Raw genomic sequence first — 15,412 nt, forward strand, 5'->3', positions numbered from 1 at the left:
AAAGCAAGCACCAGCATCAGACTGTGTTACACACTTTGCTACAGAGATGAGAATTAATTTGCAGTTATTTTGCTTTGCTGTATGCTAATGCTGATTTGGGAGGTACTATTTGTTCTCCCTTTTTAATATCTAATCTTATTTTCCAGTTGTGACTTGCTCCATGATTTCTGCATTTGCTCTATGTTATCCAGGACCCAGAGGTTCAGATAACCATCTATTTCAATCGCAACCTTTTCGCTCACTGCTATTTGTATCAAGACTTGTTGCACGTATGTGTGGAAGATATCATCTGTTCATAAAGCAAAAGATGAGGCAGAATTCTATTAAAGTCACCAGTGCTTCTGTGATGAGTAAGAACAACAGCAGTCAAGGCCTGCAGGAATACAAAAATAATTTTGACAAAAACGTATAAATTCCTGTCCCCTTACAGTTGTTTCTCAGTGTGAATTAATATTATGTTTGTTAAGTACCCAGGCACAAGAAATTCTAAATCTAGAAAAGTTACACAGCTTTGCTAGGCTCCTGGTATCCTTGACAACCATTCATATAAATAGTAAGGACCTGTTAGAGGGGTAGGGACTATCAGCATAATAGAAACCTGTGAATCACCTAGGAAAAAATTAAACTCAAGGTTAAAGTCGTTTATGTTCCCCAGAAAACATTAGGAGAATGGTGTGTTTTCGTTTAATTCAGGAATCATGTTCTTCTGTTAACATTGGTTGGATATGTGACAGGAAAGAAGCAAAGGTTTGGATTTTTGTTGTGGTTTGTTTTGTTTTGTTTTTTCTTTTTATTCCCCTCCCCACGCTCAAGGTGACATGCAGATAGGTTCCTTTTGGTGTTTCTCTGGTGGCACCTTTCAGGTGGTGAGTCACTTTCTTCCTCCTGGGCTCTGCTCACTCAGAATGAACCCTTCTCTTTTGATTCTTCTTTTTTTTAATTGCCTGTAAAAAAACAGTGTGATAACGAAGACATGAATGTTGGGCATATTTATTTTATTTTTAACCTGCTGATACTCTTCTTTCTAAGATTACATTAATCCAGTCTCAGCAACAGTATGTTTCATCTTACACTGATAAATCAGGAGAGGGAGGATGGAGATCAGCCATGTGGGTTTAGGTGTGAGGCATGGCCAGCATGAAATGGGAAAGAATATCCTGAAACTAGCCCTGATCTATGCTCATGCTGCTGGAATTGTGACTGTTTTCGTGAATGTGAGAAAAGTCATGGGAAAACTTCACAGCTGGATGAAGTTCTACCTGTGTGAAACTGCAAAACAGTGATGAAAAATACTGCATGTTGAAAAAAGTGCCTGCTCTGTGCCAGTAATATCATTTTGTTTATATTCCCTGTCTTGTTATGCTTTGTGTTGCAAAATAAACATAGTAAAATGATGGTCATTAAATGGTGACAGTATTTTCCTCCATCTGAGAAACTACCTGAAAGCCACAGTTCTTCTGGCTTTGTCTTAAATAGAATAACCTGATTTAAAAAACAGCATTTTTATCTCACTACCTCTAGCATTCATAGGAGCAGCAAAGCACTAAATGAGTAATGAAAAAGCTATGCAAATAAGTTATCAACTGTGTCTAGGAAGTTATTCATCCAGTCTGAGGAAAATAACTTGTTACTATGATCTGATTCCGTGATCAGAATTTCCATGGGTGTTTCCCATACTTGGGTTAATTATGAAGGCTGAAGGAATGACCAAAGAATTTGGTTTGTTCTTGCCCATTTTGGTACAAGTTTTCAGGTCACTGTCAAACAGAATTCACAATATTTGTGCAAACCTAAAACACTCTTTTTGATTATACCATGACATGGAAGTTTCTGTCTCTTTTGCTTTGCTGGCCATTTTTCAGATCCTGAAGTTAGTTTGTCACCTTCAGGAATCTTTTGGAACGTGGGCAAGGTGGGAATAATTGTACTAGGTGATCTTAGCAATCTTTTCCAACCTTAATGATCTCATTTCTTAGTCCATCTCTGAGAGGGGTACATGCAAGTGGCAGCTTCTGCCTGTGGGCATGAACCCCACCAATACAACCCTTGGATTCTTGCAAGATATTTGCCGTAGTGGTGCTTTTGTCAATTTATCTGAACAAGAAAGAGTATATTTTATTTGGAGTGGACATGAGGATATTATTTCATAGCAGAGGATTATTTTGATTATTTTTTTCCCCAGGGGTGTCAAGAAAGATGCAGTGAATTTAGTGAGAAAATCAGTGTAATATGGTTGCATTTTTACAGTGTAAAGAGTTTAAGGAAATGCTGCCAGGGAAAACACTTCATCAACCAAAGTTCTCCCATCTTATCACACTGAACAGGAAGGATTTTCTGTAGCTCAGGGGGTGCCACAGTGCTATATGCTGTGAGATAGGGAGGAATTTTGATAAGAAAATGGAAAAAATATGTTACTGAACAGACGAGGAAGGTGTGAGAACTGCAGCCCATTCAATCAGAAAAGTCAGGTTGGGAGGTAGTCAGATTCGGTTAGCTGGAGAAAGGCTGCATCTGCAAAGGAAATGCAGGGTCAGGTTTGTGTGATTGGTTAGCTCATCCTCTGAGTGTTTTATTATGTACCTCCTCCCAATCCTAGCAGAACATAGCAAGCCAAATCGTTAAGTTTTCAGTCAGCTGTTGTTCTTAAGAGTTTAAGTGATGAGAGGAACATGTACAGTCCCTCAGAATATCTTCTTCTGTGTTAGCTACTGTTTTGTGTTGTGATCTGTATATGTATTTACAACCCAGCACTAGGGTAAGGCTTCTAATACATTTTCTCTTTCCTTGTGCTTCACTTTATAGTTCTTATCCTAATTTTATTAAGGTAACAAGGAGAAGGATGAATGCAGAAAAAATGATACTTGAAAACAAAATACCTCAGCCTGTAAGTCTGAGGACATTTAGAAGCATGGGGTATAAAGTGGAATGTGATGGTGTTTGAATTTAATTAACTGGGCTGTTAGCAAATACAAAACTGTGTCCCATGCTGGCACACAACTTCAAGGTATATTTTTCTCTTGACATAACCAGAGCACTTGCCCTCTTCCTTTTCATTCTCATGCTCATGACTGGCACTAATCCCTGCACCATACTTTTGACACTCAACTTTCCAAGCTGTCTTCCTTTATCCTGATCCTATGATCAGGTGGCAGCTCTTAGTAAATTAGAGAAAAGAATTCTAACCATGTGTGTACAGGGATGGGCTCTGAAGTGGCCATAACCACTCAGGGAAACGGGTTTGCTATTAACAGTAGTTCTGTGAAAAAGAACGACAGCCAAATTAAATTGGTAGATAGCTGGATCCATGCAAAGAGGAGTAGCAAATAAGCTGTGGAACTCTTTGCAGTAGGATGTTGCAGCTGGTTAAAATTTACAGCACCTAAGAAATTGTCAAATTTACAGATGAAAATTCCCTGAAAAGCTGTTAACCACAGGAATACCACCTTTAGCTAAGAAAATGGTTAGCCTTGAAGTGATGAGGCAGTCGGACTACATCATCTGAAAATCTCTTTCAACTGAAGTATTCTAGTCTAGTCTAGTCTATTCTGCTCTACTCTGCAATACTCTATTCTACTCTACAGTAATCTACACTACTCTACTATATTCTGAAATTGACACACCTTGCCAGACGATGGGAGTATTGATGGGGGAGATACCACTGTAGAATTTCCATGCTTTTATGCTGTTTGATAGGCTCTCTGTTATTGGAGGCTGCCTGCGGAGCTCTATAGACTCTTGATCAGGAACCATACAGGCACCCATAAAGTCTTCTTCCTCTCCTGTTGATCACAGCTCCCACCCTAATTATTTTCATACAGGTAGTATTTCCCATGCTGCTCTCTGCTCAGTCTACAAGTTTCAGTCCCCTACATAGACTCCTAAAGCCTTGGCATGTGGTTGCTATACAGTTCATTCAGAAAAGTCACTTGTTTTCCCTCAGTCACAGAAACAAGGAGCTTGATTTTATTTTCAAGCTGTATGCATTAGACTTCTTTCCTTAAAATGATACCTCTGCAGCTGGAGCAACAGTGAGAAATCTGAGCTGGGCTCTGTATAGCCACAGTGTTTCGTTCAGCTTTTCCTAGAGATGGTCTATGCAGTTAGGGAAGACCATGTTAGCAAAGTATCCCTGCACGTGGAGGCTGTTGTTGCCACTTTTCTCCTATTTACTGAGGTAATCAGTTCTGTATAGCATGCACTTGAGCATGTACTTCCTGGCAGAAGAACTGAATAATGTAAATAGTTTGTTTTCAATCTTCAATAATCGTAGATTCGCAGAAGGGCTTGGGTTGGAATGGACTTTAAAGCCCACCTAATTCCAACTCCCTTGCCGTGGGCAGGGCTGTCACCCACCAGGTCAGGGTCTCATCCAACTTGGCCTTCAGTGCCTCCAGGGATGAGGCAGCAAAAATGGAAATAATAGAATCATAGAATCACCAAGATTGGAAAAGACCTCCAACATCATCCATTCTGATGAAAGATCTTTAGTAAGATATTTTTTAACTTACCTTACTAAAAGAAAATAAGAATCACTGTCAACACCAGCTAAATGCTTCTCTTTCCTCTCATGAACCAAAATGCAGATTCTGAGAGCTAGAGATCTGAGATAAAAATACAGACTATGTTATTTCTACTGAAATGAGAATTACACAAATGGGAAAGTATGTCATGCAATTTTGTGTCAGTTTACTCTTTTACTAACTCTTTTTTTTCTGCTCCTCCCATACCTTCTAGGAATATTTGTTCTCAGAAAGCTATTCTGATGCAATTTGTAAAGCAAATGATTCACAGACATTCCTGTATGGGCCATTTTAACTAGTCTGAAGAAAAAATATATTAAGATCTACAGAAAATACTGAGATAACTTTTACATAAAGGAAGTGGCTAAAGAGGACAGCTTAGAGGGTGCACAGTTTCGCAGGCATTTGTGCCTACGCCACCTTAACTATTTCAAACTAGCGTTACTGAGCACCGATTCAATCATAGTGTTTTTGAATTTTATTTTATTTTTAAACAAGGCTATATGTGATGCCCATAGAGAATGAGCATTCATAGTCTTGTTGTGTAGGGTAAGGAGTTTTTCTTGGCATGTATTTGACATGGTTACATTATTCATGATTAGCAATGCCAGCAAGAAATTATTCATTATTCTAATTTGACCCCTGTTTATGTTTTAGTCAACACTACTTTAGGAGGAGAGAAAATTTCAGATATGTTGAGCCAACCGACAGTTTAAGCTTCAGCTCAGGTTCAAATCAAACACTTGGACCACTTGGAACAGAAACTGTTCCTCTTCATTTTCAATAGCAATCGTTTGAAGTATCAGGCTTCAGGATGGCAAGCCTGCCGTGTGTTGAGGTTCTGGGAATCTTGAGGGAAAAGGAAGTAATGGCTCCTTGAAGGTGACTCTTTTCCAGCTGCCTTTTCCCTTCTCTGCTTATTTCAGGCTATCCTGGAGACATCTGAGCCCCTGCCATATTAGACTCATTTGCATAAACATATTAGGAGTCATTCTGGAGCAGTATTGCATTTGGACTAATTAAATGAGGGACATGCCATCCAAAATTAATAACACGGGAATGGATAACAATAAAAGCAAGCTCAAGTCTCTAAAATTACATTAACTCCGGCATTATGTCAGTATGGCTGGAGAGCTGATCCCCATGGCTGGTACAGCACAGCTACATCAAGTGACAGATTCAAGATGATGCGCAGAGGTTGGGGAATTGAGATAAATACTGCTTTGCTGGCCCTTAGTGATGCTCCATTCCTTGGGCCATCGTTTGGGAGAACTGGGATCGCAAATACTTAGAGTTTTGAGGGTGTGGGTTTGAAGTTCTCTTTGTCACACCCATAGGAAACAGTTCTGGGGAGTATGGAGATTTATGTGTGTATACCCAGAGACTTAATAGTAGCATATTTCAGGAAGACAGAAATTAGATTTCTCTTCTAAGCACCATGCGAATTACAGAGAGAACAAGCAAGCAAGAATGAAGTAAGAATGATGGCTTCATAAATGAAACCACGCTGTGTGTTACTTCACTCTTGAACGTATTTCATAATGGTTTCTACCAGAGTCCTTGCATTTTTGCCCATTCACTTGCTTCTGCTAATTCTGGCATTCAGCAGTGCAAATCTTATAAAGGAGAGCACAAGTACGTAACACATTCACTTGTCCAGGTGCAACGCCAGCAAGGTAGTGTGAGCAGATGGTTATATGCAAGTTATATGTGCAGGCAAGTGAAAGCACTAATTTATTGTCAGGATGAGATATTTTGAAAAAATAAAACACAAAAACCAACAACAAAGAAAACCATAACAAAAAAATAATAGAAACAAAAGAAAAACCAACCAACTTCGCATCTTGGAAGTTGTTTTAAGATAATCTGATTTTCCTGCCTTTCCCCTTAAAATTTGACTTTAAGGAGAAAAGGTTTGCTCTGGTATCCTCAGTCTTTTTAATTAACTTAGCGGGGGGAAGGTCTGCCCTGATACAGGGGTTGTGAGTATACAGAAGAAAGTTGTGTATCTTGTTAGAGGGAAAAGAGAAGGTCAGCTTAGGCTGGTAGAAGCCTTGTTTCTTTATTTTCAAAAGGAAATGCACTCTATATAGCTACTAGCTTTTCTTTAACCACTCTTCCAACTTCCCAATAAAGTTTAGGAATTGGTTCTGTTACAGGAAGGTTTTCTTGAAGGATCCTGGAGGAAGTGAGTTCTTATGTGCAAAAGCTATTTCACATAATAAATTTTACAGTGCCAGTAAACAGATATGAGGCAGTTAAGCAACGGAATCAAACTTCAGAGCTTTATGAATGCACTGGGCTTCTACCTACCTCCTCTGAAGTATAAATTCCAGGCTAAATCCTGAAACCTTTCTCACTCAAGCTGCTGAAATTCAAAACACTAATGGAAGTTAATGGGAGCACTGCTCAAGAGAAAACTCAGTAAAAATCTGAGAACTTCAGTGCATGCCCTTTAGAACATTAAACAAGGAATTTCAGACAGAGTAATAAGAACAGTTCAAAAACTTTTATACCTCGCTTTTCAGTGATGACTTCTGGTATTGAAGAACTTGAGCTCACAAGAAGAAAGTGAAATATATAGCTCATGGAACAATCTAGTGTCAGTAGCACAGTTTGGAAGCTGTAAAAATGCTTTGTTTAGCTCTTGTGGAAGAAGTATAAATGTTTAGGTTTGCTCCCTTAATCAAATAAATAAATAAATAAATAAATAAGGCTACAGATCTTCTCCTTTCTCTGCCTTTGAGTATCTCTGTATGATGTCAGTAGTGATAAGGGTGTAAGGTCTAAGGAAAATTTGAGCTTTCAATAAAAAAAAAAAATGTTTTGCAATTTTCTGGCCTGTTGTTCCAAGTGAGTGGCATTTTAAAATTTTGACCCATAAATCTGTAATAAAGGAAAAAAAAAAAAAAAAAAGTTCTACTTCATAGTCAGAAAATTCTGGGAATAGCAAACACAAACTTTTTTTTTTCTGTTTGAAAAAGAAAGTACTGTATGATACATCTGGAGGTGTGGATTAAAGATATATTTCACTTCTATCAGGGTATGTGGATGTCTCAGAACAAATTGTTCTACGTTGAAAGGACTTGTCTGATTTTAATTGTATTGTATTGAAAAGTTGCCTCAATAAATCTTTTTGGTTCCAGCATTCAGAAACTTCAGGGTATTTCAGAACTTCTAATGTTTATTTGAAAAAAAATTTTAGATGGTTCTGTTTTGCTCGTACTCACAGACTTTCCACTGTTACAAGAAACCAGAGTCAGAAAGAGATTATGTATCTAATTGAGATTATTTTTTCTTTTTCTTTCTCATTTCCCTTTTCCTGTTAGTCGGAAGTATCTTGGATCCCCAACAAACACTACTCTGGGATTTACGGGCTGATGAAGTTGGTTCTGACTAAGACTCTACCTTCCAATCTTGAGCGAGTGATTGTCCTCGACACAGACATAACGTTTGCCACTGACATTGCTGAGCTGTGGGCTGTCTTTCACAAGTTCAAAGGTATTCTAATGATTTTTTTCCTCTTTATTCATGGAGGAGGGACAGTGGTAAAGCAGACAGCAGAATGGATGTAAAAGTCTGAGTTACACTGGATGGTTTCGTTCTTTCAGTGTAGTTGTTCCATTTGTGAACACTTTCATCAACAATGTCCCATATAGAATGATGGACAACACTTATTATCAGTGTGGTTTGTTTTATTGATCCAATCATTTGGGACAGACAAGATTTTGACAATAGAGTAGATGATAAAGAATTATGAGCATGCTTTACTGAAGTACCATTCAATCCCTGTAGGTATCCAATACTTGGAAGAACTGGTTTTATATTACTTCTTATTAATAACAACTGATTAATACTTTCAGTATAACTTCTCTGTGATGCCACTGACAGTGAATGAAGCTTGGATCATATTCAGACTGAGGAGATTGAAGGAGGCAAATTTGCACATCTGAATAGACATGAGTTACTGTGTGCTCCTGTTAAAAGAGTTGATAGAGGCATCTGGATGTGTTCACCTAATGTAGCTTCCTTCCCCGTATCCCACGGCTCCTTGAAAACATTCTTGACAAGGAAGAGACACTGTTAGAGTAATTGTGTAATGAGATGGTGACAGAAAAGCTCCCCAATTCCTTGTCACAAACCAGAGTGCTTTCCTGGCTAGTACATGGCTAAAACTACCTAGTTAATTCTCTCAGACTTGCGTGTTGCCAGCTCTTCAGAGTCAGAGACATGCCCTGCTGTTCTCTTGCCCTCAGAATGAGTACTGGAGAGCTGGTACATGCAGAGGCATTCCATTGTCCTGCCTTGACAGCTCACAGCCCCATAGAAGTTCAGCCTTGATGTTAATCAGTTCTCTTTAAATCACCTCAGGCAAAAGTCAGCCTAAGCGAATAGAAGAATTTATTTACAGAAGCCAAAATAAGCCACTCTGTTACAAAAGTGACAGAAAAGAGAGCACATTCAATCTGCTTAACCCATGTTGAAATCCAGAATGCCTTTTTCCTTTGCTGTACCCAGCTAACAGGCAGTAGCACTTATCTTCTGCTCAACCATCAAGCACTCAGTTCTAGTGCTTACTTCTCAGTGCATTTTTTTCCTTTCAATTTTCTGGAAATACCAATATCCAAACCAGAAGCACTCATTTACTTATTTCACTGAACCATACACGAGCTTTTTTCATTAAGGAATATAAAGAGGTGTATGAAATGAACTTGGGCACAGATCACTACCTGGTCAAGGACACTAAAATCTGAATTGAAATTAGAGAGATCCTCTCCTTGCTTGTGTTTTCTGGCCTAGTTTCAATGAAGGCTTCTCTTTTTAATGGGGTAAGAAACTAAGCATAAAGCCAAACTTGTAAAGAAAGGAATAGGGAGCAATGAAGGCCTAAGGAAAAAAATACAGGCAGAAGAGATGGAAATATGGACAAGGATGTTTACTGAAAGCCAGAAAAGCAGATGTAAACCAAGGCAGTCATTCAGCTAATTAGAGCTGTGGAAAGCTCTAAGTCACACACAGAGCCAGAATTCCTGTGCACCTGCCAGCCCTCATAACATACCTATCACTCCCATGTTACACGTGTATGATTTTGTAAGTTGTGTGGTTTGTCTTCTTAATTCCTGCTGACCACCTGCTTCTCCACAGTGTTTTACACGTAGCAACAAATTGCTCAGTGTCTACATCTGCTCATCTCCCAGATGGTCACATACAAATAAAGGCTTAATAGCACAATCCTGTAGAGCAGGGAGCTCAGCAGGGTGGGAGAGGACTCAGGAAAGCATGTGTGCCCAAAAAAGTGATCCAGAATCTTGGAGGGAAGAGCGAAATGAAAGTCTGTCAGTCCAAGCTTGTGGTGCAGCTTACTATATGGAGTGCAAAGCCATTAAGCAAAGATTCGGTGAAAATGGATTGTGGAAGACAAGGGCAAATAGTCTGGAGGGTTGCTGCCCTTTTACTGCTTAGTAAAAGATTGATTTAACTCACACAGTGATTCTCAATTTGTCATCAGCGTCTTTTTATTTTTCCCGTCAGTGTCTCATGTCTTTAGCCCCAAATATTCAAATGAAGGGTCTGTTTTTAAACAAATGTTGTAGTCATCTCCCTTCAGAAGTACCAAGTAAGTTTATGAAGATTCCTTTGGGACAATTCAGTGTATTTCTTGAAATATCACTTAAAAGAGATGCAGAACTCTTGGGAAGTCAAGTTCTAATCTCCAAAGGAACCTGACGTTGTCCTTGACTCCAGTTTAAGGGGCAACTTTACAGCCACAGGTTCCCTTCTAGGAATGTTCAAATACCCAACTGTTGGCCTGAATCGGCCATTATAAATTGCTTGCACCAGGATATTGTTCAAGCACATACAAGAATTTTTCACGTCAGTGAAACCCCCTTCGGTGGGTTGCTGCAGGGTAGCACTTGGGATTGTCCAGCACAACCTCTTCCAATCTGAAGTCAAGTAGAGATGGGAGAAGGGCTCTGTGACAATTTCTGTGCCCAGGTAGACTTTTCTTCTCATACCAAAATAGTGACTAAAAGAGAACAGTAACTCAGATTGTCATCCTCTTGGAAGAAACTAAGTTCCATCTAGAAACCAGGAAGAATTTCTTTACTGTGCAAATGACAAAGCAATGGCAGAGACACTGTAGAGTCTTCACTTTGGAGATCTTCAGAACCTCTAGACATTGTCCTGGGCACCCTGCTCTGAGTTTCCCTGCTTGAGAAGAGCTCGAATCAGATGATCCAGAGGTCCTTACCAATGTCAGTCAATTTCACATTAAGGATTGTCTTGCAGTTTGGCCAGGTATGATTTTCTGTGTAGAAAAGCCCCTCGGTGTATTTTTAAGTAGTACCTAAAATACTCAGTATCCTTATTCTGCAAAGGTTCTTTCAGTCATTTCAAGGACTGCAGAAAAGATCAGACCCTTACATAGTAGCTTAATATATTAGTTGTTAAAACTATTATTATATCCACTCTGCAGAAGGAAAAAAATTGAGTAGAATTCCCTTTGTAAATTACTGTTCTTCTGCCCTTTTCTGATAAGCTCTTTGCGTATGCCCTTATGATAAGTGGTGCAACTATCCTGTGCACAAATTAAGGCTCTACATATGTGAATTTATTTGAAAACCTCCTCTTTGAAGTGGCAACCTTAGGCTTAGGGAGAAATTCACACCTCTTTTCAGAAGAGACTGTCTCTCAGCAATGTACCATTTAAAATTTTCTTTCAGCAATTACTAAAGATCGTATAATTATTACTTTCAAATGCAAGTTGCAGTCTTTAGGTGTAAATATGTCTTTGGAAACCAGTAACTTACTTCAAGAGTCAGATACAGGTTTTCAGCTGGGATTTGAACATTTCTTCTTTAGTCTTATTCTCTCCTGTTCTCCCAAAGATAAGCAGTCTGTTTCTCTAGAACAGATATATATATATATATATATGCTGCCAAATATTGACTTCAAAGGTGTGAGTCTGCAGTCCGTCTAGTGAAGATAACCTGTCATGCATGTTTTCTGTGACTTAGTTGACACTGATTAGGTTTTCTATTCATCTTTCACAGGATTTTGACAGTTCTAAACTTGAGAAAGCATCTAGCCTAAGGGCAGAAGAATGGGACTGTAGATCATATGCATTCTTAGATGAAGTGCTACAAAGTATTTCAGACAGCAAGGATTAGTGTAACCAATATACTTTTATTGCAGAAATTGTGTGAATTCTTCTGAGAAAAGAGCCAGTCCAAAGCCATGCTCTCTGCCATCAATCTTAAAGTTATTTTAAAGGCCACATCAGATAATTGTTTTGATATTTTTGCTTACCCAGATTCTTGGCATTGAAATGTGGTTATTTTATTCTGAGCTTCTCATTTTGACTTTAACTGTTTGTTAAACATGGGTTCTCATGAGCATTCATTTTAAATGTCTATGTGAATTTATTTGGGATCTGACTATTACAGTCATGATAATTATTTGTTACAGGTTGTTGTTCCAGTCAGGATCTCAGCCTGTATATATCATGTGTGCTTTACATATCACAGAATCATTGAAGGTTGATTAAGGTTGGAAGGACCACTAAGATCATCTTGTCCTACCACCAGTGACCACTCATTCTATGAAACATTTACCCTTTTCTTGACCATCTCCCAAGATGGTGACTCTGCCACCTCCCTGGGCATCCTGTGCCAATGCTGCACCACTCTTCTGAGAAGAAATTTTTCCTGGTATTCAACCCGAACCTTCCCTGGTGCAACTTAAGACCATTCTCTCTTGTCTTATCACTGTTACCTGGAAAGAAGAGGCTCACCCCCCCACTTTGCCACAACCTCCTTTCAGGTCATTGTAGAGAGTGGTAAGATTTCTCCTGAGCTTCTTTTCAGACCAAATAACCCCAGTTCCCTCAGCTGCTCCTCATCAGACTCGTGCTCCAGACCCCTCACAGCTCCGCTGCCCTTCTCTGGACACACTCCAGGGCCTCCATGTCTTCTGGTAGTGAGGGGCCCACAGCTGAACACAGCACTCGCTGCAGCCTCACCAGAGCTGAGTACAGAGGATGGTCACCTCCCTGCTCCTGCTGGTGGCACTATTACTGATATTTCTAATACAAACAAGGATGCCGTTGGCCTTCTTGGTCGCCTGGGCTTATATGAATTGCAAGAAACAATCTCTGTGCTTTACTTAGTCTTAGGTGACCATTCTCCTGTCTGCGCAGTTCCCTTAGGCCATCACTGTACATGAGACACAGGTGAGGCCCACAAGTGAGACCTGAACAATCCCTGTAAAGTGTTGAGGGCCCCTTTATTAAATGGAATTCCATGTCTAAGTACATGCAGTATCTCAGAGCCTTTATTGAGCAGTGATGACCTACCACAATATGTTAGTCTCACAATCCAGCCAGCTAATACAATGAATGTTTTAATTACGTTTAAACAGTACAGCAGGATAGAAATTAACCGGTGTGTTCCAAATAACTCTACCTGTAGATTAAATCATCCAGAGAATATAAACTGCAATTAGTGTTGATCTCTAAAAATGAGTCTTCTGTGGAAAGCTGAATAAGACATTAAGGCAGAATCACCTACCTTCATTACCAAGGCATCCAAGAAGGAGAAATGGCAAACTTAAGAGAAAGACTGATTCCGATATTCCTACTTTGCATGAGGAAAAACATGCAGTAGGTGTTTGCTTTGTGTCAGGAGCTCAAACCGTGATAAAAATCCATACAGATATCACAAATACCAGAGAAGGTCAGTGGTTTTGGTACAGGATCAAGTGCCCACAGCTGAGGAAGGATTGGCACGTTGTCAACCCCAAACCTAGAATTCGTAAATGCTCAGCATTTGAGTGCTCGGTCGTATTGCTCTGCAGAATGCCTGAGGTAACAATCTACATACAGGTTAGTTCTGAGGTTCTTTGGGAAAAAGAGCAAATGAAAAAATCACAAGCATCCCAAAATTCACCATCTCCTGTGTAGGTGGTTTAGTAGTGACATTCCTACAAGATCTGTTATATGTAAGGTTCTAATATGACATACATGCATGGCTTTTAATTTGTGTTTGAATCAGTGTGCCAGAAAGTGAGATGCTGATGGCACCAGTGAGAGTCAGGCAGAGCCAGCAGGTGCTGTACAAATGTGCCTGAATTTGGCTCTACCAGTGAAGCCCTGTGCTAATAAACTATGCCTGTTACAAGGCTATGTTCTTCTGCAAGGATTGCACTTTTGATAGGTATTCCAGTTTTGTGATGATGTAAAATACTCTGTTGTTGCCAAGATTAATATTTAAATTTCATTGTCACCTATGGCTGAAGCCGGGATTTGAACCCCAAAGTTATTTCCAAGCAGGTTCCGTAGTTCAGTCTCTCAGTTTACAATCAGTAAACCATTAAAGCTTCCACAGACCATTCTGAGACAGGATCTCTGCAGGCTGACATGCTGTTTGTGTTAAATCCTGCAGCGATCTTTCTGCATCCTCTGGTCAGTACAATAGCCTTTCTTTTCTCACAGTTCAAGAGGAAGGCATTAGCAACGTACACGATAGTGTGTGAAGAAATAACACAGTATGAGTCAGTCTTTTTGTAAGGGAAACAGGATCACACTGTAGCAGAGTGCATTAATAAAATTGTCAGGCAGCTATTAAAATAGCTTAAAATCATCTGAAATTTTATAGGTGTCTGAAAAGGCCGAATGGCACTTGTCTTCGCTCATAAAAGGAACATCTGTTAGTTTCTGAAAGACTTGTATAAGTGTTTAATGGTTAGACTACAGTACTTAGCTCATCCTAGGGTTATTCCACAAATGCAATACATTTTCTCTTTGAAAAGGTCCCTGTGGAGACTCTGTCTGCTTAAGATTTTCTGTTCCTGATTCGTGGTGTTTCCATCTTTTCTGCTGCAGAAGCTTTGAAGTTTCATTGAGAAAGAATCCTGCTTGTTAGCTATAGCTGATAGAAGTGCTGGGGTGTGTTGTCCTCTCTCTGGTGATGCAATTGTATCACCTGTGTGTGAAGCTACAGCACTGAACACTGAATTGCAGTTTATCTAGGTGAAGAGCCAAAGAAAGTAAACATGTAGGATATTAGGAAAAAAAAAAAACCACAAGTTTTTAACCACAATTGGAGATTTTGCTGATAACGAGGAGGGGATCAAGGAAAGAGGTGGCACTTCATCTAGCTGTAGGTGTCCCTGTCCATTGCAGGGAAGCTGGACTAGATGACCTTTAAGGATCTCTTCCAAATCAAATGATTCTATGTGTGATGTGTTGATTCTGAGGATCTAGGAAGAAAACAGTTCTTTCCACACTTGTCAGATAAGTTTTCAGGTTAGAAGACCTTTTCTATTCCTTTTTTTCCTGATTGCTTTGCCATGATATTCCATTACTGAGGAGGGAATATGTAAGAAAGTTGACCTCCGTAGAAGAGCTCCAGTGGGGAGAGTTTATTATAAGGATCAGCATGTGCACATTCTAGTTTATGGGTTTTAATGTGGCAAGGGACATAATCAGAAAGTTCTGATTATGAATTGCTGCCAAAATAGAATAGCTGCAGTTTCTGAAACATCTGTAGTTCTTTTTTAGCTGAATGGTTCTTTGTTTTCTGCCACCAGGCAGAAATATTCTGAGGTTAAGGGTCAACAGTGTATAAAAATTGCGTGTAACTCATGGTAGGGAAAATTCTAAAACGAAGGAAAAAGAGGAAAAAGGTGTGGATTCTTTGTTTTTCCATTTTCATTTCTAAGGGACACCCTTTGGTCATGTTTCCAAGTTGTTTCCTGTGAGGGCAAGGGATGTTTTAATTAAAAAGGAAAGCTGATACTATTTTGTCATCCTTTGGTTCCTCAACTGGAGGTTTCAGAAGATAAACCACCCCATGTTACAAGATTTGCAATAGAATCTTGTTGGCAGCACT

The 15,412-nt window shown here is 39.4% G+C and overlaps 1 protein-coding gene across 3 annotated transcripts in view; it reads left to right on the forward strand.

Moving 5' to 3' along the window:
• The window catches only part of LARGE1 (LARGE xylosyl- and glucuronyltransferase 1), a 279,742-nt gene that overhangs the window by 163,689 nt on the left and 100,641 nt on the right, over positions 1 to 15,412 (forward strand). For all 3 annotated transcript variants that reach the window (XM_042837889.1, XM_042837887.1, XM_042837888.1), the window contains exon 7: positions 7,850 to 8,021. In XM_042837889.1, coding sequence (XP_042693823.1) covers positions 7,850 to 8,021 — 172 coding nt within the window. The remainder of the gene's footprint in view (positions 1 to 7,849; positions 8,022 to 15,412) is intronic.

This window comes from Centrocercus urophasianus, unplaced genomic scaffold (assembly GCF_019232065.1).
Source record: "Centrocercus urophasianus isolate 14NV4802_14NV808 unplaced genomic scaffold, USGS_Curo_1.0 seq_73, whole genome shotgun sequence".
Classification (NCBI taxonomy): domain Eukaryota; kingdom Metazoa; phylum Chordata; class Aves; order Galliformes; family Phasianidae; genus Centrocercus; species Centrocercus urophasianus.